This window comes from Anguilla rostrata, chromosome 17 (genome assembly GCF_018555375.3).
Source record: "Anguilla rostrata isolate EN2019 chromosome 17, ASM1855537v3, whole genome shotgun sequence".
Taxonomy (NCBI): domain Eukaryota; kingdom Metazoa; phylum Chordata; class Actinopteri; order Anguilliformes; family Anguillidae; genus Anguilla; species Anguilla rostrata.
In genome coordinates, this window is record NC_057949.1 from 2,178,714 (window position 1) to 2,205,342 (window position 26,629).

General features: G+C 41.5%; 1 protein-coding gene and 1 non-coding gene across 2 annotated transcripts in view; one reads left to right on the top strand and one right to left on the bottom strand.

Annotated features, from left to right (window-relative positions):
• Window positions 1-26,629, top strand: part of LOC135243522 (contactin-associated protein 1-like) — a 47,906-nt gene that overhangs the window by 1,815 nt on the left and 19,462 nt on the right. Inside the window, 11 exon segments of the mRNA XM_064315415.1 lie at window positions 10,545-10,646; window positions 11,679-11,872; window positions 12,955-13,108; window positions 14,382-14,585; window positions 17,158-17,342; window positions 17,685-17,899; window positions 19,102-19,304; window positions 20,229-20,378; window positions 22,571-22,742; window positions 24,798-24,904; window positions 26,087-26,209. Of these exon segments, the coding sequence (XP_064171485.1) occupies window positions 10,545-10,646; window positions 11,679-11,872; window positions 12,955-13,108; window positions 14,382-14,585; window positions 17,158-17,342; window positions 17,685-17,899; window positions 19,102-19,304; window positions 20,229-20,378; window positions 22,571-22,742; window positions 24,798-24,904; window positions 26,087-26,209 (1,809 nt within the window).
• On the bottom strand, window positions 13,650-13,722 carry trnaa-ugc (transfer RNA alanine (anticodon UGC)). Its single transcript has one exon. It is a non-coding gene; the product is annotated as a tRNA-Ala (tRNA).

Genomic DNA, 26,629 nt, shown 5'->3' on the forward strand with positions numbered 1-26,629 from the left:
CCCTCAACTGAAAATTTATATAAATTGGATTCCACATCATTTTACTGTTGCATCTTTTATCACTAGCTCTTATATGTTTTGGGAATTGTATTTTATGTGGCCTTTTATCTATATTTGTTTTAAAAAGCTTACATTTTTGCTTGTTCTACTGTATGAACTTTGGGCTATATCAGTTTTATGAAAGGTCCATTAATAATAATAATAATAATAATAATAATAATAATAATAATAATAATAATAATAATCCAGCAATGAATGGGCCCAAGCAAAATGCCATGAATAGAGAAAATCAATCAGCCTTCAATATCAATATTTTACTATTTTTAATCTGCAATTATGTGCAAGGTTAAATGTTTTTTTTTTTTTTTTTTGTAGAATAATGATTTCATTACACTGTTGAAAATGTAAAATATACTTATTTCAAAGTTTGAGATCTATAGCATCAGCATGTGTGTTGACTGGGCCAGTACTGTAGAGTTGCAGCCTTCATCTACCTATTAGTCTAAATACCAAGTTAAATCTTATGTCAATACCATTTCTGATATATAAGCATTTCTGGGAAAAGCCACTCCTGCTGCATATTCAGTTACTGTGGCCATGGTTTTGTCATGGAACCTTTATTTGACAACTTTTTAAAAATCTACAGAACATATTAGTCCAAACTGCACGTGAATATATCAAAAGGCTTTGGAAGAGGTGCTCTTTAAGTGTTTCACAAAAAGTTCAAAATGTTGGGCTCATCTAAACAGCAAATCATGTTGCTACAAGTCAATACATAAAGTATACATACATGGTGAATAGATTTAGTTGTTTAGCTGTTGCTGGACCAGACAGAATGGGCAAGACGTGTGATCTAAGTGAATCTCACCGTGGTATGATTGTTACTACCAGACGTGGTGGTTATTTCAGAAACAGCTGCTCTCCTGAATCCATGCCGCAAAAAGTTTGGGCTGTTCTGGTGGTGAAAGTAGGCCTTTTCTGGTGCTGGATAGGTGTGCGCACTGGGTGTACAATACTGAAAATCACATTTCCCTCTTGTTGGTGCACTGTGATAACTGTGTAAATGTTCACCACCTGTTGAAAGAATGATTTGAAAGATGGAGGGTTGGTGTCTCAGGTGGCACAATACCCTTTTCCTCTGGCATGGTACTGAAGCACTCCACCAAAAGCCCAGCAGCTGCAATGTGTTAAAGCTTCTCGAGTGAATCTGATTGGTTGGCTCATCAAGGCGCCATTGTATAGGCTAATGAAAGTTTGCTGCAGCGTAGGCGTTGGCTTTATCATGAACTGGTCCGTTTCGCAGTTTGTCATTTTGATTAATAGTGTAGCGCAGTCAGTCAAATTAGTACCTTGTATTATATTCTATTATTAGGTCATAATTATATAGGCTTCTGGGTTTCTGCTGATAATAATCAGCCATAGGGCTGTGCCATGGCAATATTTAGAGCGCCACGGTGACGTAAATCATATTTAAATGTGCTGACAGACAACAGTCAATACAACTTTATTAACAATAATCTGACCACCACAATGCATGAGATGCTCAAAACTGGCATCTGTATTACCCTATGCAGTGTATATCAGCTGAAGTTAGGAAAAAAGCCCATCTAAACTCCAGCTGTGTGGCCTACCCAATGTAGCTACGATGACCAATATAAAGATTTAGAGCACAGCGACTTCACAAGTAGACCAAAAGTCTGAGGACAACACCAAGTCCTGGTTGTTTTCATTATTTACGAAGGAATAATGCAATTATAATACTCCAGTAACAATTCTTATTCTAGAATACGTTATTGAGAACAATGAGAAATGAACATTTTTACACATTTCCGAAATGCTTGTATGAAATTGGAATGTGCATATATGGTTTGTCCACCATAAGCTATATGTTTCTCTTTTCATTGTCGCACGGTGTTCCATTCAGTGTGTTCCTAAACATCAATATGCAAATATCTGGGCTGTTAACAACCAAAACCATTTATTAATTGAATGAATCTGCTGTTCTACCCGTTAATGTTGCTACAGCTAGTGTTCTTACAATATAAATACCGACACATTTTTTGACCTATATTATTAAAAAATAATGTATTAAAAAATATATAAACAGAAAATATTTGTATTAGCCCTTGGAAACAGTCAGTGTTGGTGGTGTCCTCAGTATATTGGTCTCTGTGCACTGTATGTTATGCTGCTAAGTTTTAAATTTTTTTTTTTTTTTTTACTTTTTGGAGTGCTCAAATGTGACTTTCTGGAGTTCTCTGCACATAGATTTATTATGTGTACAGCAATTTATTTATGTGTATACACATAACCTACCAATAGAAAAAAAACATTGAATTTGTCTCCCGCACCCACATGAGCTTGTTTACATCAGGCAAAGCTGATAACTTATTAGTTGGCCAGCAGGTTTATGTTCATTCGTACTTAATTTGATAGGAGGCCTACTGCCATTTATTCACCCAAATTCTGAAAAAGTACCAGTTGATGTAAACTTGTGCTAGCTTTCATTTGTGATAGCAATAGGTAGCATTTAGTTTAATAGCCTAACTAGACGAGATATATGCAGTGTGGTTGTTGTGCCAAACACAAGCGAATTTGACGGGGAAACGCAGTCCTGTTCAATTTTTTTCGAAGTTAGAGTTTAGAGTTCAGTCTCTAAAAAAATACATACAAAGCTGTGCCTTTGCTGTCACAACATTTTAAAACCACAAGCAATGGTCATATGCGTAAACTCATGTGGGTTTGAATGCACAGCAGCCCACTCAGCCTGTGATTAGGAATCAATAATTCAAACACTCTCTAATTCCATTCAAGTCTTAAATTATTATCTAAATTAGACTACAAACAAGCACCTGCTTCAGCACCTCTTAACTAAGAAAAGAAGACAAATAAATAGCTAGGCTACTTACACATGTACACATACAACATGTACATGTGTCTATAGCTATTTCCTTTTCCCTTTGTCTGTCCTCTTGGTTAAGTGTGGATCTTGGAATCCCAGAACGTCAAATCACCAAGTGCTAAATGCGTTCTAGCAGTGTTATGTTGTACACTTGATTGATTGAATTCTCTTTGGGTGATTGCAATGTTTGTAATTTTAATTCATTGATTGTAATGTGACTGATATGTTGAGCATTCACTTGTAGGCCTATATTTGCCTTTTGAGGCATTCTATGCTACAAGGAGCAAGCCTAATGTGAAGCAACAGTGAGAAATGTGGTTTGCATCCTTACTTGCAACTAAACAACACAAGTCTTAATCTTTTCATTTTTCTTCTTTTTTGAGTGTGTGGTTCCATAAATACCAGCTAATGCTGGCCTTCACATTGTTTGATTTGTATTTTGCCGGACCTGCAACACGCTGTGCAAAAGGCTCTTTCCTTTTTTTCATGCATGCACACTCACACTCACGCATACACACACAAATATTATAATAATTATTTAGATTAAAAATCATCAAAAAAACCTTCTCTTCGCCAATCCCTCATGATGATCACCGAGCCCCTGATGCATCGTCGATCAGCACAGTCCTCCTGCAGAGCATCATAGCAGCCCTGACTGTGGCAGAGCAGCAGATCGAGTCACCAGCTCAGCCTCCTATCCAGCCGATAAGTAGACCATCAGATCACCCCCAGTAGGCTCATCGGCTGAGGAAACATCTGTTACCGGACAGACCCCTGCAGTTGTTGATGTGTAGTCAGTTGGAAATTGAAGGCATGGGAACCATCCTGCCACATCACTAGTCTGCTACCTCCCTCACTTCAGCCTAACCTTCCACATCCCGAACAGTCTGTTTCCCCTGACCTTTCACTTAGTACCTCCCAAGTATGCTGATCTACATGCAGGGTTCAGCAAGAAATAAGCTGCTGAGCTTCTCACAGACCCTGTGATTGTGCCATTGACCTCCTGCCAGGCACCACTTCTCCCCTAGGAAGACTCAACTCTCTATCAGCCTGAGTCAGCCACCATGGAGGAATTCATCCAGATAGCTGGAGCTGCAGGATTCGTCCATCACTCCACCTCACCTGCTGGACCTGGCTTTTTCTTTATGGCAAAGAATAATGGGATCCTCAGACCCTGCATTGACTACCATGGACTCAACAAAATCACCATTAAGAGCCTCCCTTATGTCATCAGCTTCTGAGCAAGTTGTGCAGTGCCAGTATCTTTGCTAAGCTTGACTTTTCAAATCCTACAGCCTCGTCTGTATCCGAGAGGGAGTTGAATGGAAGATGACGTTCAACACTGCTAATAGCCACTATGAGTACCTTGTAATTCTGTAATACTATAGCATCCTTATAAAACATTATAAATGTAAGTTAATGTCATAAAGATGACCTACATGTGTGAATTACAGTGAAACCTAAGTTACTGGACTAGAAAGGCACTGAACAGAAACATGAAGCAAAGTGCAGGTTCAAAGCAGGATAGGGATGGATTTTGTTATGTCATAAATAAATAAAAAAATTGCAGCTGCACAGGCAGCTTCGAAATACCCAGCTCAATTTAAACAGCTTCTATCACTGTTAATGAAGAAATTAACCCGTCAATGTTGCAAACACACTGCATTGTAGTTTATGAGAAGGTAACAGTTCTCGTTTCATTATGCCACTCATTGAAAAATTGCTCCCAACTTGGTAATTTTAGACATGCAATATGCATTTATGGAGGGAGAGGTTTAGCCGGCGGTCGCAGTGGGATTTGTAAAGAGTCCTGGTATATGTAATTGTTTTTTTTCTGGGGGGCGGGGGGTGTCATTTAAATCTGTCATTTAAAGCAGCCTTTCTCAAAATTAAATAATATTTCTCACAAACAAGATGATGAGCAAGCTAATGTCAGCAACAGCAATGAGCTTAAATAACGAGCTAGCTGATATTTGACAGTGTGTTTCATATGGTCAGTACATCAGTCTCTTGCTGTTTTCCTTTCACTGCGCATTGCAGTTGTCCATTAACTGTTTCAGCATAAGTTATAACTGTGTAGCATATCTTCCTAACCAGGGCGGCAGTAGTGTGACCCCGTTTACTGCTATAAAATTACATAAAAGGCTAGCTAGCATGGAATCCAAAGTAGCGATTAGAAGATAACGATTATAGATAGCTGAGCATGGGCTATATGAAATGATTTGGGACAAAAAACCTAATGAGCAAGCTAGCTAACTTTAGAAACAGCAAGCTCAAATGATAGCTAGCTAATTTTAAACAATATGTTTTCTGTTAACCATGCTACCTGAACCAGAAAAACTGCCAGCTAGTCATAATGATAAGCATCATATCGTATTGACTGTGTTAAAATTAACAGGCTGCTATTTAATTTCAACTGAGGCCAATGTTTTTTTTTGCAATTTTCTGCAACTTCCTGTACCTGTTAATATAATAGTAACTAAACGTATCTTGTTAGCTTGTTTGATTTTGTCATCTTGCTAGCTAGCTTTTTATGCTAAAACACGGAGGAAAAATAGCTTGGCTGCCTTCCTCCAGACCCCACGAGCCCGAGGGCACATGGGTGTTCATGGACTCGTGATGATTGGCTAACCAATGATAATCAACAACAACATTTGTGTATTTTATCCCCTAATACATTTCTGCTTTTGCGAAAAATTGCTATTAAATATTTAATTGAGCATCTCATAGTGAATAAAAAATTAAACTGAAGTGTGACACTGAAGGAGACAGTGCTAAACTCCAGCAGGGTGTGATTTGGAATTAAGGAGGCAGAGAGCATTGTCTGGCTAACATGATGCTTGCCTCCTAACCTTTTTCTTCTTGTCACACACAACGTGGCTCTTGTATATGGCTTGGCTTTTACTTGCCCTGGACAAATGGGCAAACATTTATGCTGAATCCTGGTCTTTGTAGTATGCTGTTGGTAGGCAGTGTTCAGTCCTGCTCAGTGTTTGTCAGTAAACTTGGTGGGGTGCTCTTCTTCTTCTGTAGTGACCCCCCAGAAACAATTTACCGGACACCCTAGGGATCCATTTATGGTCAGTCTTCGTTTTAGGATACATTCTCCACAGATGTTGTTGGACACCTGGGTGTGTCCCAATAGTATTTTCTTGTCTCGTCTCCTTGTTGTGAGACACCTTACAAAAACAATTAAGCGAAAAATCTATGATCTCTTTCAAGGTTAACTTGTTGGTGCAATCCCCTAGTGGCCATGATGCCGGTGTCATGAGATGTTCAATGCAGAGAAGGGGTTAAGTAAATATATCATAGCCCACTTGATGCCAACAGTACAACAGCTGAGCTTCACCAAGGTATCAAACCTGCTATCACTTCTCTAACCATTGTTCCACCCTATTGTCAATTTCTTACCCCCACATCACAGCTCTCTACGTCACTGTTCTCATGAGGCCCCTGGTTAAATAATCTATTTTATGATATTAAACTGGGGGTCTCTTCAGATTATTATTGATTTTGTGCTAACATCCATAACATTCTACAGAAACTGGTAGTTACAATGTATTTGAACTCTAGGTTTCTCTAGTTTCATTAGTTTTCCTAAGGTGTCTCATGCCATGACCATGGAGAACTATAACTTCAAACTCCATTTCCCCTCTTGTCCTGTGCTGCTTGGCTTGTCCACTCATCTGTTTCTAATATTTTGTTCAGTGGACATGGAGAAGTATGGGAGGCTACTCTCTTGGCAAGTGTGATGAATCACACACAGGCTCTTGAATGGCATAATGAATCACACACAGATGCTGTAGAATGGCAGGCATAATGAATCACACACAGAGGCTCTTGAATGGCATAATGAATCACACACAGAGGATGTTGAATTGCAGGCATGATGAATCACACACAGAGGCTGTTGAATGGCAGGCATAATGAATCACACACAGAGGCTCTTGAATGGCATAATGAATCACACACAGAGGCTGTTGGATTGCAGGCATGATGAATCACACACAGAGGCTGTTGAATGGCAGGCATAGTGAATCATACGGAGGCTGTTGAATGGAATAATGAATCACACATAGGCTGTTGAATGCAGGCATTATGAATCACACACAGAGGCTGTTGAATGGCATAATGAATCACACACAGAGGCTGTTGAATGTGAATAATGAATCACATAGAAGCTTTTGAATGGCAGGCATTAAGAATCACACACAGAGGCTGTTGAATGGCAGGCATGATGAATCACACACAGAGACTGTTGAATGGTATAATGAATCACACACAGAGGCTGTTGAATGTAATAATGAATCACATAGAGGCTTTTAAATGGCAGGCATGATGAATCACAGTCAGAGGCTGTTGAATGGCAGGCATAATGAATCACACACAGAGGCTGTTGAATGGCAGGCATGATGAATCACACACAGATGCTCTTGAATGGCAGGCATAAAAAATCTAATTCAGACCCTCTCGAATGGCAGGTATGAAAAGTCATACGCTGAGGCTGTTCAAGTCTGAGAACATAATACGTAAGTTTGAGGGAGAGATTTATTTATTTTATAGACTAGCAAAAGAATTTACTGGATTGGTATGACATCTTTGTAGTGCCAATCATATCCTTTTCCATAAATATTTGTGCTGTACAGCACTATTGAAATTATTGTTTTTCATTTGTCCCTTTTATTACTCTGTCTCAGACCTCTGGAGATTGACTCAAACAAATGCTGTTAAAATGGAACTGTGCTACAGTGGAGGAGCATGGAGATAAGCCACTGCCTGACTAAGGATTAAGGAGCAGAATGAGGATTTCTTATTGAGTGCTATATTGATGGCAGAGAGGATTACATTACTGGGCAAAGGTGAGCCTGCAGCAGTAGGAATGACTCACACTTGTGCATATGTGCAGTACCTGTATCACTGGTGGCGGGTCTGTGCTCAAGCATGCTGCTGTGTGTACATATATCCTCCATTGCAAATGTCTGCAAATATATGTTGATTTCACTCTCTGACCCTGTTTATGAAAGTGGCCTTTTAACACAAGAAACAAAATGATCTGTACCACATACCTGTGGATATTTCTCCCCACAGACAAAAAAGCTGGCTTGTCCCCTCCAAGTGAAGGGTAGCAACTGCCCCAGGTGGAGGAGTTGAAGTATTTTGGGGTCTTATACACGAGTGAGAGAAAAAGGGATTCGAAATGGATGGATGGATGGACAAAAAAGCAGATGTTTTTTTTGACAGGTCTGCTTCAGACTGTGCTGAACAGGACAGAAAAAGATGTTCTAATTCCTCTTTCCCATTAAAGACTTTTAGGTTCCAGAAATAGGTGTAATATTCATATCTGTCTGCGTGTTCAAAGGTATGCCTTGAATATTTTTGATAGAGTACAATAAGGGGCTCTCCTGGATGCAGATTAAATGTTTTTTTCTCATCTGCTGATAAGCTTTATAATAAATGTAAATATAAATATAATAATCTCTAAACATTGGCACAGTCATTTTTTGTTTGTCTCAGATTTAGATATATTAATTCCTGCTGAGAAATAAAGACACTTAGGCATTTGTCAGACATTATATGAAACTAAGTTGTATTCACTCTCAAATCAAATATTTTACACCTTTTGGCTTTTGAAAACTAAAATATACAGCACCGATTAGCAAAGCTAAGAAGCTTGTAGAAGGTGGTCCTTCCTGTGTGGGAAGCTGAGTGCTGGAATGAGAAGGGGTTCTCTATTGAGTGTGTCCATGAATACAGTGTGGCAGTATATCTAGAGTAATGGTGGATTCCAGAAAGAGATTTAGGTGGAGTAGTGCACTTGATTAAATGCCAAGGCCAAGAGTAAATCCAGATAATCTGTGGTCTGCCCACACATCGTATCAATGCAGTGATTAAGTCACTGGCAGAAGGTCATGGGGTTTAATGTGTTTTCTGCTTCTGAGCATACTCCCTATTGGGCCTGCTCCAAGGGACGAGGAACCTACGAACATTCACTCATTCAGCTGGGCAGAGTTCATCACAAGGCCTGTTGCACTTTAAAATGTCTGTACTTGAAGAACACGATACCCAGCTAAAAATGATCGGTTCCCAGAATGCTTCCAGGAATCTTATGATAGAGTAAATGTTCTCCTAATATCCGTTCTCCTGTATATCCCTTCAAGGTTACATGTAACGTGTAACATCCACACTTCAAAACAAGCACTTTAAGTGATATATATTTAGACTTAAAATGCTTGTTAAGATTGATTTGTTTTTTGGTTTTTGTCATTGTCATTTTTTTCAGTTATGTCATTTCAATACATTTGGGACATGTGCCTTCCATGATACACACTTCAAAAACCGAAAAATAAGTAAATCTTAACAAGCACTTTAAGTATTATATTTAGACGTATTTCTATTACTTTTTGGCTAAATAAGCAAAAATATTGACAATGGGATGACATGGTTTGACTCATTTCAAGATTTGCCAGTGGGGAGAGACAATTTCACTTGAGGAAAAAATATCTTAAAACAAGCAAATATTTAATGTTTGAGAGAAAGAAATACGATTTTAAGTCACATTACACTTGTTAAGACAGACTTTTTTGCAGTACAAGTCAATAACAGTGATAAGAGAATCAGTGATTCTACAAGTTGAAGTTATAGCTTTAATAATCAAATAGTACAATCAACTTCAGAGTGGGCTTACACCTAAAAAGGTGTGGCAAATATTTATAGGCAAATACACCAAAATATATTGTGTAATAGTTTCTTCTTGACTAATATTTCAAATGTACAGTAAGAACTATGATGAAATCACATCTTCAATATTGGAAAATGTACACACTACAGTCAGCCAAATTATGTGGGGTATTTATATTGAATTAAATAAGAACTGCTTTTAAACAGCAATACTATACAATAATGTGGCACAAATGAATCGAGACTCAGTAGCAGAAAAAAATAAACTTTATAAGAAATAGAAAGGGGAAAACGGGGGAAGACTAAGCAGGGGTTATGCAAGATTTTTTAATGGAAAATATTCTAAAATCTATCATGCTAAGGCATATCTATGATGCACTGGAAATCTGCTGTAAGTCTTTACTTAGTTTCACCAAATTCCTGCACGTTTTGCCTGTATGTTATTCTAAAATGTGTTTCTGATATGTACAGGTAATTGACATCAAGTTGTAAGCACTAAACAGCGAAATGAAGGGCATGTAATGTCATGTAATGTATTGTAATGTAATGTATTGCACTGTAATGCAGTATAAATCTGTTGGGCCAAACCCTGGCTGATTTTAGCTGTTTTTTAGATATGGGCCCATCTCCAAAGCATAGCTGAAGACTGGGGACCTCTGCCCTCTCTTTTGCTTGACTTAGTATTTAGCTTTTACTTTTTCCAGAAGCTCCTTTCCTGACCAAGTATCCGCACAATACTGGCTTTTCCCCAGCTGCTGCCCCTGGACGCCCCGCCCCCCCTTCCCCCTGTTCACATTATCTGACTGTAGTATCGATGCATACGTCCATACTTTCTTAGTGAAAATGTACAGTTCTCTCTCTCTCTCTCTCTCTCTCTCTCTCTCTCTCTGTCTTGCTCTCAAATTCAAATTCAAAATGCTTTATTGGCATGTCTTCTTCTCTCTCTCTCTCTCTCTCTCTCCAGGAGACTGTGTTGATCCACTGGTGGGCCCACTCTATGCATCCTCTTTCTCAGCCTCCTCCCGGTATAGCTTTCTGTACTCTGCAAACTTGGCCAGATTGTACGGTAAGTGTCGTCACTAATGTCATCACTAATGGAGGACCCGCTTACGTTTAGGCAGAAATGATTTTCAGTATTAATATTAGCACAACCACCAGTGAAAGAAAGAATTAGGAGACCTGTCACTTGAGGACAGCAGATGGACCAGTGCAGGGGACCCAAATGTTAATGGTACTGAATGGGGCTCAGTGGGGATGGGGTACTGGGTGGGGCTCAGTGGGGATGGGGTACTGGATGGGGCTCAGTGGGGATGGGGTACTGGGTGGGGCTCAGTGGGGATGGGGTACTGGGTGGGGCTCAGTGGGGATGGGGTACTGGGTGGGGCTCAGTGGGGATGGGGTACTGGATGGGGCTCAGTGGGGATGGGGTACTGGGTGGGGCTCAGTGGGGATGGGGTACTGGATGGGGCTCAGTGGGGATGGGGTACTGGATGGGGTCTGCTTTTACGTATCTGGGTGGGTTTATGCTTGTAGAATGCCATAGGATGCCTTCAACACACAATGTCTGTTGTCAACTGTTAAACATGCTGGTGGATCAGTAATCATATGGGCTGCCATCTCATGGGTGTCCTTGGGGCGGTGGTTGCTCTGAATGATCATATTATATGACGCTGTATATTAACTCAAGGAATATGAAGCAATACATGATCAGGTGCACGCTGTGGTGCAAACAGTGTTTCCTCATGATGAGACCGCCCCCAGACATGCTGCAGAATGAAGTGAAGGTTTCATGGACACTAAGATGAAGGCCGATGCTTTCCATGGCCTCCGCAATCACCAATCTAAGCATCATGGATCATTTCTGGGAAATTTTGGAGTGCAGAGAGTGAAGTAGATTTCTACCTTTCTCATCCTTCAAAGGAGTGGATGCTTGAAGAATGGTCCGGTATCCCACTGCACACAGTTCTGAACCTGTATGGCAGCATTCCAAGCATTGAAGCTGTTCTCAAGGCAAAGGGTGGCCCGACTCCTTACTTGATATTCATATATTGTTATATTATTATTTTGCTCAACCTCTGCATATGTATGCTCTGTACAGGAAGTAGTGGGTGGTCTCCGTCTCCAAAGGACCAGCAGCCATGGCTCCAGATTGACCTGCGGAGGAAGTACCGGCTGGTGGCCATCTCCACCCAGGGCACCTTCAACTCCTACGATTGGGTCACCAAATACACCCTGCTGTATGGGGACCACCCGGATTCCTGGACCCCCTATACCCAGAGAGGGGGGAATTCGGTAAAGCAGGGGGGACTGCAGCAGGGAGGGAACAGAGCAAATATATCACTATTTTACTGAGGTAGATGCTCTGTTGGTTATATTCAGATATATAACAGAGGCTAGAGTGACAGTAAGAAACAGGTGCATTTCAAGTAAGATAATAAGTGTAATGTCTTTATCTAATTTTTAGCCTTTCTCCATTCTAAAAAATGACTAAATCAACATTGCTAATGTGTTGGATCACCTTATATGGGAAAATATTTTTGGTGCTGTAGACATTTTAAGATCAAAGCTACTTTAGCCTTGGCAAGACACATTTTCTAGGCCAAGGTTAAATCAAAAGGCAGTAAAGCCAATTCCACATGAAGGAATCAAACTGTAAACTTATTCAAACAATCAAGTCACAAAAGAGAGAATAGCCCAAATGTGAAACTTTTAAAAACAAAACTTAATTTATAACAAATTTGTAAAGCACTTATAAATGCCAACATTGTTAATTTATGCCAAAACTATTAATTATGACATTAAACAAAAATATTGCTGGGATGCTGTGGCCATTTAGATTATAAGGCAATGCACCAATGGCCATTCAGGTAGTTGTTTCTAAAATGCGATTAAGACCAATGGCAGGGCCTGTGTGTAATTATGAAATAGATAAGAACTTCCCTAATACCTTGTTTTGGATATGCTTCCTTGTGTGTTTAGCCAATGAAGAGCGGCATTTTGTGGTTAATGGAGAAAGGTGTGAAACCTGGCCTGTTTCATAGAGAATGCAGCCCTTAGCCATAGGAGTGTGGCCTCTTAAGACAAATAGATGGCTTGCTCATTAGTCCAGATTATTAGCCACCAGTATTATATTTCAGATTTTGTTCAGGCAGCTAATATGCACTGCTGTGTCATGTAATGAGAGTGGCTGTCTGCAGTCACAATTGCAACAGCAATGCCTTTCATAATTTGGGTTTAATTTGCTTTGAGACACTTACCGGCTCTTTGGGAAGGGAAGTTTATCTTTGTTTTCGGCTGAAGGTACCGCCCTTCTCTTTGGGATGGGTAGTTTATCTTTGTTTTCAGTTGAAGGTACCACCCTCCTCTTTGCACAGACCCTGTCTGGGAACTGGAACTATTACCAGGTGAAGAGACACGTTTTCCACCATGCCTTCACGGCCAGGTACCTCCGCTTCCTCCCCCTGGAGTGGAACACAGGGTCGGGGGGCAAGATCGGGGTGCGGCTGGAGGTCTACGGCTGTGCCTACGGTAAAGCCTTTCAGTCTGTGTTCCTAAAGAGCTACGCTAAGGGTTCCCAAGCTCAGTCAGGGTCCATGCTCAGCTGGGCTAACGCCAATCTCTTCATCAATTACAGTTGAAAACATGTATTAAAGTCCTTGCATGCTTTTCCATTAAACATATCTTAACATAATGCAGGTGTTGCTTACTGATTTAGTTTCAGTGCCTAGGTATTAGAACGAGAATTAGAATTAGAAAAGCTTTTTTCTCCCGGAGTGAACTTAATTTGCATTGTTGAGTACATTAATAACCATCTTAATGTCACATTCATACACACACACACAAACATACATTCATTCATTCAGCAGATGCTCTTATCCAGAGCGACTTACTCAACTTTTACAAATCATCCATTTATACAGTAGGATATATACTGAAGCAGTATAGGTTAAGTACCTAGCTCAAGGGTACAACAGCAGCGTCCTACCTGGGGACCTGCAACCTTTAGGTTACAAGACCAGCTCCTTACCCATTATACTATAATAGTATAAGTATAAAATCAGTCTGCCCTTGGAGATGCGGGGGGATTGAACCCGGGACCTCATACATGCAAAGCATGCGCTCTACCACTGAGCTACGTCCCCACCCCTTGCATTCTTTGGAGCATCAACCTTCCATAGTTAAGACTCCACTGATTTAATCTGCCAGTGCATACCTTCATTCATTCATTTCCCATAAAGCACTTTATAGCCAATGAAAAGCATTAGTTAACCTAACATATTAAACATCCTATGATGGGAATATTATACAGTTTGGCATGTCATGCATTGCTGTTTAATGTGGCCTTCAGAGGTGAAATCATCCTGAAAAAGACATTATTTCTGTTGTAGACAGATGGAACAAAAATGAGAAACAAGCTGGTCCCCAGGATAGTTTGACAAACGCTAATCTATTCCATGCTAAAAACACACTGTGTGTGTGTGTGTGTGTGTATTTGCACATGCGTGTGCGTGTGTGTGTGTGTGCGCGTGTGTATTCACGTGTGTGTGTGTATGAACTTGCACGTGCGTGTGTGTGTGTATGTATTTGCACATGCGTGCATGTGTGTGTGTATTTTCATGTGTGTGTGTATTTGCACGTGCGTGTGTTTGTGTGTGCGTGTGTTTTCACACATGCGTGTGAGAGTGTGTATTTGCACGCGTGTGTATTCGCACATGCGTGCATGTGCGCGTGTACTTGCACGTGCGTGTGTGTGTGTGTATTCGTACGTGTGTGTGTGTGTGTGTGTGCATTTCCCCTTCAGACTCCTATGTGATGTCATATGATGGTGATCAGATGATGGCGTACGTGTTCCCGCTGAATAAGCTGCGCACGCTGCAGGACCTCATCACCCTGAACTTCAGAACCCAGGAGCGGGACGGCGTGCTGCTGCACAGTGAGGGGCTCCAGGGGGACGTCCTGACCCTGGAGCTGCGGAACTCACGCCTCTACCTGCACATCAGCCTGGGTGGGTATGACATCTACTGTCCCATGAGGAACACACACATCTACCTGCACATCAGCCTGGGTGGGTGGGTCTCCTGTCCCATGTGGAACACACACCTCTACCTGCACATTAGCCTGGGTGGGTGGGTCTCCTGTCCCATGTGAAACACGCACCTCTACCTGCACATCAGCCTGGGTGGGTCTACTGTCCTATATGGAACACGCACCTCTACCTGCACATTAACCTTTTAGGGTTTAACTGACAAACAATGTTGCATGTAATCTGCCTGGCAGTGGTAGTTAATATCATGTGTGCTCATAATGTCCTCAAGGGGAGCATTTGCAAAGGACCCAGAACAGATCCTTGTGGTACTCCAGTGTTTACACTCCAGTACTCAGATGGCTCATTGTTTACACTCACAAACTGAAATTTATTCGAAAACAAAATGTAAACAACAAAAGAACTTGTCTAGCGAGACAAAAGGATTTTATCCTACCTGTGGAGGAGATGATTGTGGACTATTGTATGAAAGGCTGCACTTAAGTCCAGAACGATGAGCATGGAAATACAGCCACAATCTAGGAAACAGATCAGTCATTACTAAGGCAAGAGCTGTCTCAGTGCTATGGTGCTAAACCCAGATTGAAATCTCTCATACACATTTTTAGCTTGTAAAAAAGATGAATTCTGTCAAGCTACACATATCTCAAGGTTCTTTGCTAGTAATGGGATATTTGAAATAGGTCTCTGATTAGTCAGGTCAGCAGGACCCCAATTTGATTTCATAACTATTTGCCTGATTTCTGCCATTTTAAAGGACATAGGAACATAGTCTGATAACAATGAAGAATGTATTATCAGGACTCTAGACTAACTTTTTACATTGGTTGCACTGGTGCGCCTAACTTTTTCATTTAGGTGCACCAGCACATAATTTAGGTGCACCCAAAAAATTTTACCGCGCCTTTTGGCGCCGCAATAATACATTTTAAGCGTTACCTTTTTTGTCAGTTCTCATACACATTACAAAAATAAACTTAAAAAGTGCTGATGTTTAAAGTGCTTGACAAACTCAAATAAATAAATCAAACTCAAATAACTCAAACAAAAGTGTGCGCTGCTCCCGGAGGAGTACAGGGCGCGGTTTCACACATACACACTAGTGATGCGCGGATCGGCTCTGACGTCATCCGAATCGCATCATCCACCCGCCACCCACCCAAACTAATTATTTTCTCCAATTTAGAGACCCGCACCCCTACGACGGATTTTTCCCTCAATGTGGCCCTAATAACCGATCACACTTTACCGTTATTTCTCATTATTTCACAGCTGTTGCATATGACATACGCAGCACTTGACTCGTCATGGTTAAGTATTTCACTAAATCGCTCCCACACAGAACTTTTCTGCCCTTCCTTTTTTTTTTTTTTTTAATTCTCCTTTTTTAATTTTCTCTCAGATCAGATTAAGACAAATGGACGCCGCAATTGGCGCAATGAGAGTCCAGTCTGCTCATTCGTGCCTGACGAAAAATGGAGCTAGCTTAAAATATGTTCACATTTTAGAGAATGTAATTAATATTTTCCTCGTTAATGATGTATTATTTCACCCACCCACAAACCATCCGCTTTTCAGAATGTTAATTTTTATGACTCGGCCCGCCCGATCAGCGGATTAACCGCGGATATAACTGCGATCCGTGCATCACTAATACACACATTCCTTTTTTTCCCCACCCACATTCACCGAAGAAGAATATCACGGTCAGAGCCAATCAGAGGCAGAGTAGGGGCGGGTCTTTGCAGAAAGCGGGTGGGGGAAAAATAACGCTACACACATACACACACAGAGACAGACCTGCTAAATGACAGGCACACTGGTGCGACCAATGAAAATGTTTAGTCGCACTTGACAGATTTTTGGTCGCATGTGCGACCAAAATGGTCGCACTCTGGAGCCTTGTATTACGATTAGTTGTGAGTTAGTTGTGTTATTACTTGTTAGTTCAGCCATTGTTTTGAGGAGAAACCAGGAATTATGTGTATTTTATTGTATAAGCTTGGAAAAGTAAGAAGACCTAGCTTTGGAACAGGCATGCTTATAAGCACCAAGACTCCTGTTCCAGGCCAAATAGACTTCCTGAAATTTGGTTGAATGCCATTTGGTTTCAGTTTATGAAACTTTCTTTAAAATCAAGCATGTGGTCAGTATACCTGCGGGCGGTCCTTCTGGCATTACTCCCTTTGCCCCTTCATCAGTTGACAAGGAGCTAGTTAAGGTATCTGAATGAAAGTGTTCAGGCAGCACATCAATAACGTTTGTGATAGAGGAGGTCATGATAATGCAACCTGTGTACATCCTAGATTCAGGGTGTGGCAATTGTGCGTGCAGGGTAATAAGAAAACGGGCAGAAAGAATAGGATTATGTGGGTGGATTTCAGCATAACCATTTTCAATAGCAAAACTGAAGACCAGGTCTAAATTGTGACTGAAATAATATGTATACATTTTATATGAAGCAGATGAAGCCAGAATGATCCCTCTCATGTGCCAGAGTAGATGGTCTCAAAATGGAGTCTCTCTTTCGCAGGGCACAGTACTCTTCAGGAGAGGGAAGGCTTGACTACTCTAACTGTGGGAAACCTCCTGGATGACCATCACTGGCACTATGTCACCATCGAGCGCTACGGTCGCCAGGTCAACCTGACGGTGGACAGCCACACCAAAAGCGCTATCTGCAAGGGGGAATTCATCCACCTTGACCTTGATACTCAGGTGAGAGTTTAAAGGAGAGGTAGAGATTCACTGTCTTAGGGAGGTGTTTTTTTTACTGTGGTAAGCATGGGCTAAATCACATCCTGTGCCTTCTGTCAGCAGTATCCCAGATAGATAAACTACCAAGCCGAAAATTAATCTGGTAATTTTATAAAAACATGTTAAATGTAACCAAAAATATAATATTGCACTCCGTAATTAGCCGGTAGTGAGGTTTGCAGGGGGCATTTCTTTCTGCAGAATGTAACTAATGATAGTCCTATTGGGACATAACAAATTATGGCTGAAAGGTGTAATTTATTAGAATATTGACAACGTGCTGGTAATTTCATAACCTGGCAGGTGTACGTAGGTGGAGTGATTGAGCCTGACATGCCACACCTTCCTGAGAAGAGCAACTTCCGGGGCTGTCTGGAGAATGTCTTCTGCAACGGGATCAACTTAATCAGCATGGCTCAGCGGAAAGACCCGCAGATTCGATTTCCTCCTTGGCAGGTGTAGCACTTCACGTCAGTGCCAATACTTTACAGCAAACACACAACATATCACACCCAACTGTCTACGGCAGCTTCAACACTACACTCAACACTCTACACTCAGCACCCAGGACATTACACTCAACATCCAGCACCCAACAGTCTACACTCAACACCCAGTACATTGCCCTCAGCACCCAACACTCTACACTCAGCACACAGCACATTAAACTCAACATCCAGCACCCAACACCCAACACTCTACACTCAGCACCCAACACATTAAACTCAACATCCAGCACCCAACACTCTACACTCAACATCCAGCACCCAACACTCTACAGTCAACACCCAGCACACTACACTCAACATCCAGCACCCAACACTCTACACTCAACATCCAGCACCCAACACTCTACACTCAACACCCAGCCCACTACACTCAACACCCAGCACCCAACACTCTACATTCAACATTCAGCACCCAGCACTCTACACCCAACACTCTACACTCAGCACCCAACACATTAAACTCAACATCCAGCACCAACTACCTAACATCAACATCCAGCACCCACACTCTATCACAACACCTACACACTACACACTCAACATCCAGCACCAACATCCACACCCACACACTCATACCAGACCCACCTCTACTAACCACACCAGCACCCACTACACTAAATCCAGCACTCCAACATCCAGCACCCAACACTCTATCAACCACACTACTCAACATCCAGCACCCATACACTCAACATCCAGCACCCAACACTCTATACTCAACACCCAGCCCACTACACTCAACACCCAGCACCCAACACTCTACATCAACATCAGCACCCAACATTTACACTCAACATCCAGCACCAACACCTAAACACTCAGCACCCAACACTCTACATTCAACATCCAGCACCCAACACTCAACATCCAGCACCCAACACTCTATACTCAACACCCAGCCCACTACACTCAACACCCAGCACCCAACACTCTACATTCAACATTCAGCACCCAACACTACACTCAGTACCCAGCACACTACACTCAACATCTGCACCAACATCCTAGCACCAACCTGTATCTAACTCAACCCGCACACCACTAAAATCTAAAAATCTATAAACATGCGACTCCACCTGGCACTATCTTGTTAATGCATATCAGTCTATGATGCAAGCAAGCTGTTTAGATGAGCTCAACTCTTGCTTTCTGTTCCAGAAACAGTGCATGACTCTGCACAGACATCCCAAGCTCACTGAGCCTGATTGTAGGCCCAACAACTACCTGCAGGTGCCGGGGATGTTTCGGAAGCCCCGCTTGGCTGTAAAGTTCAAGTTTCGCTCATGGGATTACACAAGCCTGTTGATGTTCACTAGGTTTGCTGATGACATTGGGTCGCTGGAGCTGGGCATGAGTGAGGGCCAAGTCAATGTAACCCTTGAGCAGCCAGGCAAGAGACTGCGGTTTGCTGCAGGTGAGAGGAGAGAACTGCACCTTTAGACACTCCTGCCCCTTTATTAGCACCTGCCCTGTAAAACATCACTGCCTGAGGATCACCTGCCACTTTATAGCACATAAATTGCGTTTACATTAGTGCAACTTTACACCCAGGGCTAGTAGTGATCTGATACCTACTGTATCCAGGTACGCAGATTGGCTAGGTATAGATGTTTTGGGCCAAGGTGTCCTGTATGTCTATGTGCTACATATAGATCCTCTGGGTGTAGATGTGCAGGACATAAGTCTGCTGGGTGTAGATACATTGGAAGTAAATGTGCTAGATGTAGATATGCAGGGTGTAGATCTGTTGGGTGTAAATGTATTTTGTGTTTTGTGTAGACGTGTTGGGTGTAGATTCATTGGCATAGATGCATTGGGTGCAGACCTGGGTAAAATACATTTGTTTTGGATTCAAATACTTTTCTACGCTCTACTGATCATGTCTGGTGTATTGTAACCAATTAAATACTGTCAAAGTGCAAACCCTGCCTTCTGGTCACAGGCAGGCTCAGTTACACCAGCAAAGCTCAATAAAAGTTCACAGAAAAGTATTTGAATCCAAAACAAACACGTATTTGACCCAGGTCTGATTGGGTGTAAATGAGCTATTTGGGTGGATGTTGTATATAGATTTGTAGATATGTGGGGTGTGCATTTGCTACTCATTTCAGGGGTCAAACTTAGCTTTTTTACTTGGTTGCGCTGGTGTTGCCAACTTTTAGGTAGTTTAGGTACACTAAGAAAAATGTAAGGAGCACCAACAATAAAATTATTTTGGAAAGTGCACACATCACTCTTGTGACACAAACACAGCTGCTGTCCCTGGTTATCCTGGGTTATAGCTGCATGTGGGATGTAAGATTTGGTCCCTTTCCCTGGTTATCCTGGGCTCTTTCAGGTTACCGCTTGAACGATGGCCAGTGGCACACAGTGGACTTAGTGGCCCGAGACAATTTTGTGATGGTGACAATTGATGATGACGAGGGGTCGCCTCTGAAGATCAGCAGTCTCTTTACAGTGCGCACTGGGGATCGCTACTTCTTCGGTGGTGAGTTTACTGATCTGAGCAGTGGCTGCACTTATATATATGAATAATAGCGGAGTTCTTGCTTTTGGTGTTTAGTATTTGAGTCGATATACTCAGTACATAACGGAAGATCAGCAACAGTTAGGGCGCACTGCAACAACAGAAAACTAATATCACAGATAAAGCATGAATCTGAAAAACAGAAGCAAGATATACACAAAAACAATCAGGCACAGATGTCAGTGTTGTGGTTCCAAAGCAACTGAAGCAATGCAGATACCCCATCTGGGAATCAAACCTGAAACCCCAAGTCACCAAATCAGCTCCCTGACCGCAACAGCACACTGTTGCCCTGTTCTCTTAAATAAAGATAAATAAATTATGTCATTTAAATTATGTACCATGGAAATCGATGCAGTGTGTCCTATTGCAGTGGTTCTCAAACTCGGTCCTGGGGGACCCCTGTGTATGCTGGTTTTCATTGCAACCTCAACAGCAATCCCAGAATTTTAACACGCTGTGAATTTTTCTTAATTAGGTGCTTTTCATGTTTTAGAGCTGGGGCCCCCAGTCCTATCCAGAAAGGGCCAGTGTGGGTGCACACACCTGATTCTACTAATCAATCACTAGAGTCATTGCTAAGCACCTTGATTAGTAGAATCAGCATACACAGGGGTCCCCCAGGACTGAGTTTGAGAACCACTGTCCTATTGTATTAAATAATAGTGCTGTACCATCACTCCAAAAGTCAGGCTTGCCCATACTGAATATGCATCTGAAGCTCACATTAAACTACAGTAAGCATGCTTTATTCCAGCGCACCCATACTGAATATGCATCTGAACCTCACATTAAACTACAGTAAGCATGCTTTATTCCAGCACACCCATACTGAATATGCATCTGAACCTCACATTAAACTACAGTAAGCATGCTTTATTCCAGCACACCCATACTGAATATGCATCTGAAGCTCGCATTAAACTACAGTAAGCATGCTTTATTCCAGCACACCCATACTGAATATGCATCTGAAGCTCGCATTAAACTACAGTAAGCATGCTTTATTCCAGCACACCCATACTGAATATGCATCTGAAGCTCGCATTAAACTACAGTAAGCATGCTTTATCCCAGGCCTCTATACATTTGCATGCTGCTTTGTGCTGCATTTTCAAATGCTCGCTGTTGCATTTGAAAATCCAAACTTTCACACGCAGATGAAATCTTGAGCATGCCTTTATCACGACAGTAACAGAACAGTTTTCTCATTTAACTGAATATTTAGCATAATTAATAAAGGAATGTCTTCCAACATAAGTTAACTAGTGTTAGCGTCCTAACTAGATAGGTAGATTAGCTTGTTTAATATTAATCTCTGGCTGAAGTCAGATATCTGATAGGGATAAGTAAGGAGAGAATTCCCCACAAAATTAAATATTTCCGGTGAATTCTTTTCTTGTTAAATGTAAAGATAACGTGGATATTTGTTCAGTGGGCTAATCCTATTAATTCTAGGCCATAAGGTAGTCCCACGCATCCCACTCCTGTTGGAAGAAATGACCTATTCATGTAGCCGCAAAGGACCTTTTCTGTTTTCTGCAAGAATTTTAGGTGCAGACATTGGAAATAAAATTATGAATTGTCCCCCTGGTTTGAATGTTTGCTATGGATTACCCCTGTCATACTGTGTCTTTGATGCTCTTTGGCCTGGACAAATGCTCATGTGCAGTTTGACCGATTGTAGCTTTGTCCACAAGATATGCTGCACGTCATCCTTACTGGGACTTGGACCCCCCCCCCCAAGTTTGTACTGATAGATTCAGAATGTCTTTTTGATGTCACCCATATAATAAAGGAGGAAAACGAAAAACCCTGTGGAGGCTTTGGGAACCTCTCATATGGAAAACAGTGGGCATAAAATTTGAGTATAATTTATAGCTATGGTAATTCATTTTGGACTCGGACAGATCTAACATTCAAACTTAGTTCATAATTGATGTATATCGCCACCTGCTGTTTTGGACTATAAGGACATGCAGTCCTCTTGCCACTGTTTGGTGCAGGAAGTATAAAACATCTTTTATTGGGCCTCCCTAGTAGTCTTTAATCCTAGTAGCACTCTGCTAGCCCAGTAGCACTCACAGGCTGCTGTGAGTTACAGGGGTGTTTTCGGTTCGCTGTTTCATCCTTGGATTGTGATTGGCTCTCAGGATGTCCCGCGACTAACACCACGGACACGTGCGAGACCGAGCTGAGTGCCTTTCATGGCTGCATGCAGCAGATATTCATCGATAACGAGCTGGTGGACACGGACACCGTGCTGCAGAGACACCAGGGCTGCTACTCCAGCCTGCTGCTGGGCACCTGCAGCATCACTGACAGGTAGGCACCCACAGGTGGGCACAAGCAGGATCAGGTGAGGCTCCAGCTGTGTAGTTAGATCATAGGCCAAGCATACGTCCCTCTGACACCTCTTGTGTGATAGCTCACCCGTTCAATACTAAGTACACAATATGGGATGAAGCTTTAAAAGGGGTTTGGCAATGGGTTCTGCGGACATCCACTGCCACATGCTATGGAGTAGACGAGGGACTCGACTTCTCCGTTTTCTTCTTTTCTTTTTAAATTTGGTGCCCAGTGTGGGGCTGCACATACGCATTGTTTACAACCACAGCCACATACATGCGCGAACCCCACTGGAGATGCAGAAGAGTGTAAGCATGCAGAACTGCACTGGAGATGCAGAAGACTGTAGGGATGCAGAAGATTGTACACATGCAGAACTGCACTGGAGATGCAGAAGACTGTAGGCATGCAGAACTGCACTGGAGATGCAGAAGACTGTCGGGATGCAGAAGACTGTAGGCATGCAGAACTGCACTGGAGATGCAGAAGACTATGCATGCAGAACTACACTGGAGATGCAGAAGACTGTAGGCATGCATAACTGCACTGGAGATGCAGAAGACTGTAGGCATGCAGCACTGCACTGGAGATGCAGAAAACTGTAGGGATGCAGAACTGCACTGGAGATGCAGAAGACTGTAGGCATGCAGAACTGCACTGGAGATGCAGAAGACTGTAGGGATGCAGAAGACTGTAGGCATGCAGAACCCCACTGGAGATGCAGAAGATTGTAGGCATGCATGGCTCTCCTCTGAAAGACGTGGTGTTGCCAGCTGCTTCGTTTCATACTGTAGACTACAGCTGAAGCACACATAGAACAGAGTTGGTGAAAGACCTTTCATATGCGGCTTCAGCATGCTGCCCACGGGCGACTGATCATCCAGTGGGTGTTGCTCGATATCGATGAGCGCAGAGCCCTATCTGACTGTACCCATACCACGGGCAATGCAGTTGCAGTGTATCTCCCTGTGGAGCTACGAGCCACAGCTGCACTTGTCTCTATTTTATTAAAAGGCAAAGCAATATTACTAATTTTAGGTGGGGATGAATGGCATTCTGGGGCCTAATTCAATAAATGATATTTGACTGGTCATATTGCCCAATGCCAAAACCTTTCAGGATTGCCTTATAGCACAAATACAAACTGTAAGAAATAAATGAGCACATATGTCAAATATTGAAGGAAAATATAACAAACCTTATTTCTATAATTGTTATGTGTTTGTATATTTACTTCATTGAACATAGAGCATGAGTTTAGTGAACTGGAGTGTCTGTAAAGCTTTTTTTGTCTTTGTTTGGCTGGTAAAACTTATTAATAAAATAAACAATAAAGGAGGTTAAGATGACTACTTTTTGAGCATAGAGTTTTCACTTACTTTACAGCATCAGCGGCACATTAAATGAGTCGCTTCTCTGGCGTACATGTATTGTATCACCATATCAGGCATCTTGGCTTATTGGTCAATATCGAGTTATTTTTCAGCAATTGCCACTGGAATGACCCCAATGTTATCATGCATTCCTAATTTTGTGTGACCTGTTACTTAAAGTATAAAAACATACAAAACTACGTATAATGAGAACAAGACCTCAGGACCACTGGCTCCATTGCAGAGTAGTGTTGAATCCAAATCTTGAGCCCATGCTTTAATCCAATGTCTTTCTGATCCCAGTTTACCTGTCCTTGTCAATATGTTTCACTTCTCCTGCAAGTGTTTTACATTTGAACCGGCTTGAGGTTTGGCCAGGCCAAAAAACTGTTGCTTCCAATGGAGATTTTTTTTAATTAGTTTTGAATATGAGAACCATGGATTTAGTTTATTTAATTCAGGGTAGAACTGTGAATATGAGGAGAACAGATTCAGTGCAGTTTGATTTGGGGTTGTGAATTTAAGAAAAAGGTTTACTTTAGCCCAGGTTTGTGTTGTGACTGTACAGACAAGTTTAAATTAATTTGATTTACAGCTGTGGTTTACAGTTAGTTTGATTTTAGACCTCTGACTCCATGTTTGCTTGTGGGTTGTCCAGGTGTATCCCAAACCCATGTGAACACGAGGGGAGGTGCGTTCAGTCCTGGGATGATTTTATATGCATGTGTGAAAACACTGGATACAAGGGGGAAGTATGCCATATGTGTGAGTATGCGTGTATATGCCTCAGTACATACGTGTGAATATGTGTGTATATATTACAAGCATGAGATAGAGGGAGTGTGTGAGTGTTTGTATGAATGCTCTCTCATTTAGTCCCAGTCTTAGGGTCGGGTTCAGTCAAACACGCTTGGGCAGTTTGACGGCATATGCAATTCATTCTAACCATTCAGAGTAATCCAGCACCTTATCGCAATAAAGGTGACTTTGCTTGTGCCTCAGTATGGTGGCACAAAGTAACAATTCCAAGCCAATGATAGTTTTCATGGAGTTACTGACACCCATGGTCAGGCCACTGAAATAAATTTTAAAAAAACCTTTTGTTCTAAAAGTGCAGATTTGGTCTATCAGTTTCAATCTCCAATCATTCAGCACATTAGGGAAACACCAAATATCAGCTGAGTTATTCATTTATTGTATGGAAAAGCCTACCGTATCATAATGGTATTTTAATTATTAATTATATAGAATATTCTATTTCATAACAACAATTGGTCTATATGGCCAAAATATAGGGAAAACTGGGAAAGGTCTACATTATTTAATAGCTTTATTCTTCATGATGTTACGTGAATCAAGTGTGATAATTTTCCTCTATTTGCTAAATTTCTTTAAAATATTTTTTTTTAATTATGTTTTATTTGTTGTATTATAACAATGAGGATTGTTGGAGACAAGCAAACAGATTCATTGCATAGAGTATGTTCTACTGCTCTTTAGAAAAAATAGCTTCTGCCTCCAGCCTATACATTGCAATTTTTAGGCCATACCTTTTCCTGTTTCTAATATTTTTCAGTCCCTTGAACTGGCTTAGTGTGTTCTTCTTAGAGGTTCTTCTTGTACACTAAAATAATGCTATGCTGTGGACTTGCAGTATTTCTTGGTGCCACATATTCATTACAAGAAGAGTTTTGCTACTTTCATCATTCTTGTGAAGTGTTTTTGGTGATTTTCTAAAATTGAAAATTTGTTGATAAATGTTTTCATCATGAATTCCCTTAATGAAATGAACTGGATTCAATCCTACAAGATAAGTGTGTAAATGTTCTTCCTGCGAATAGAGCGCTGGGTGGCATTATTCTCTGAGCAAGCCCCTGCTTAATGAGCCTGTACTGCGGGAGAAGACATTATAAAACGCTAACTCCTCTGTCTGTCGCCATGGTGAAGCGGTCTACCGGCAGTCGTGTGAGGCCTACCGGCTGAGCGGGAAATCCAGCTCTGGAAACTACACCATCGACCCTGACTTGAGCGGCCCTTTGAGACCCTTCAGCGTGTCCTGCAAAATGAAAGGTGCGCTATAACTACTCTTAGTCTCAGTGTCTTATAATTGTATTAGCCAGCAACTTCCTGTTTCATCATGGTTGTTAGATTTATTCCAAGCCTAGCCAGTAGAGTCAGATCCATGCTACTTAAACAAGGCTTTTGCTTTCTGCAAATATTTAATTACATTATCTGTTAATAATTTGAATGATAGATTTACAGGTGAAAGTTGTGTGGGCCTCTCAAACTAAACCACATGTAGAAAGTAAATAATTCAAAAGCAATCGGCAATGAGCCAATTTGGAACGTTATTAAAATACCATCTAACATGAGGGCATCTACAAGCAAGAAATGAATTTCACATTGACCTCTGTTAATAAACCATGCAGAGATTACAGTTTATGCCAAACAGTTTTTTAAATAAATATCACTGTAAAGAAGGGCTTCTCA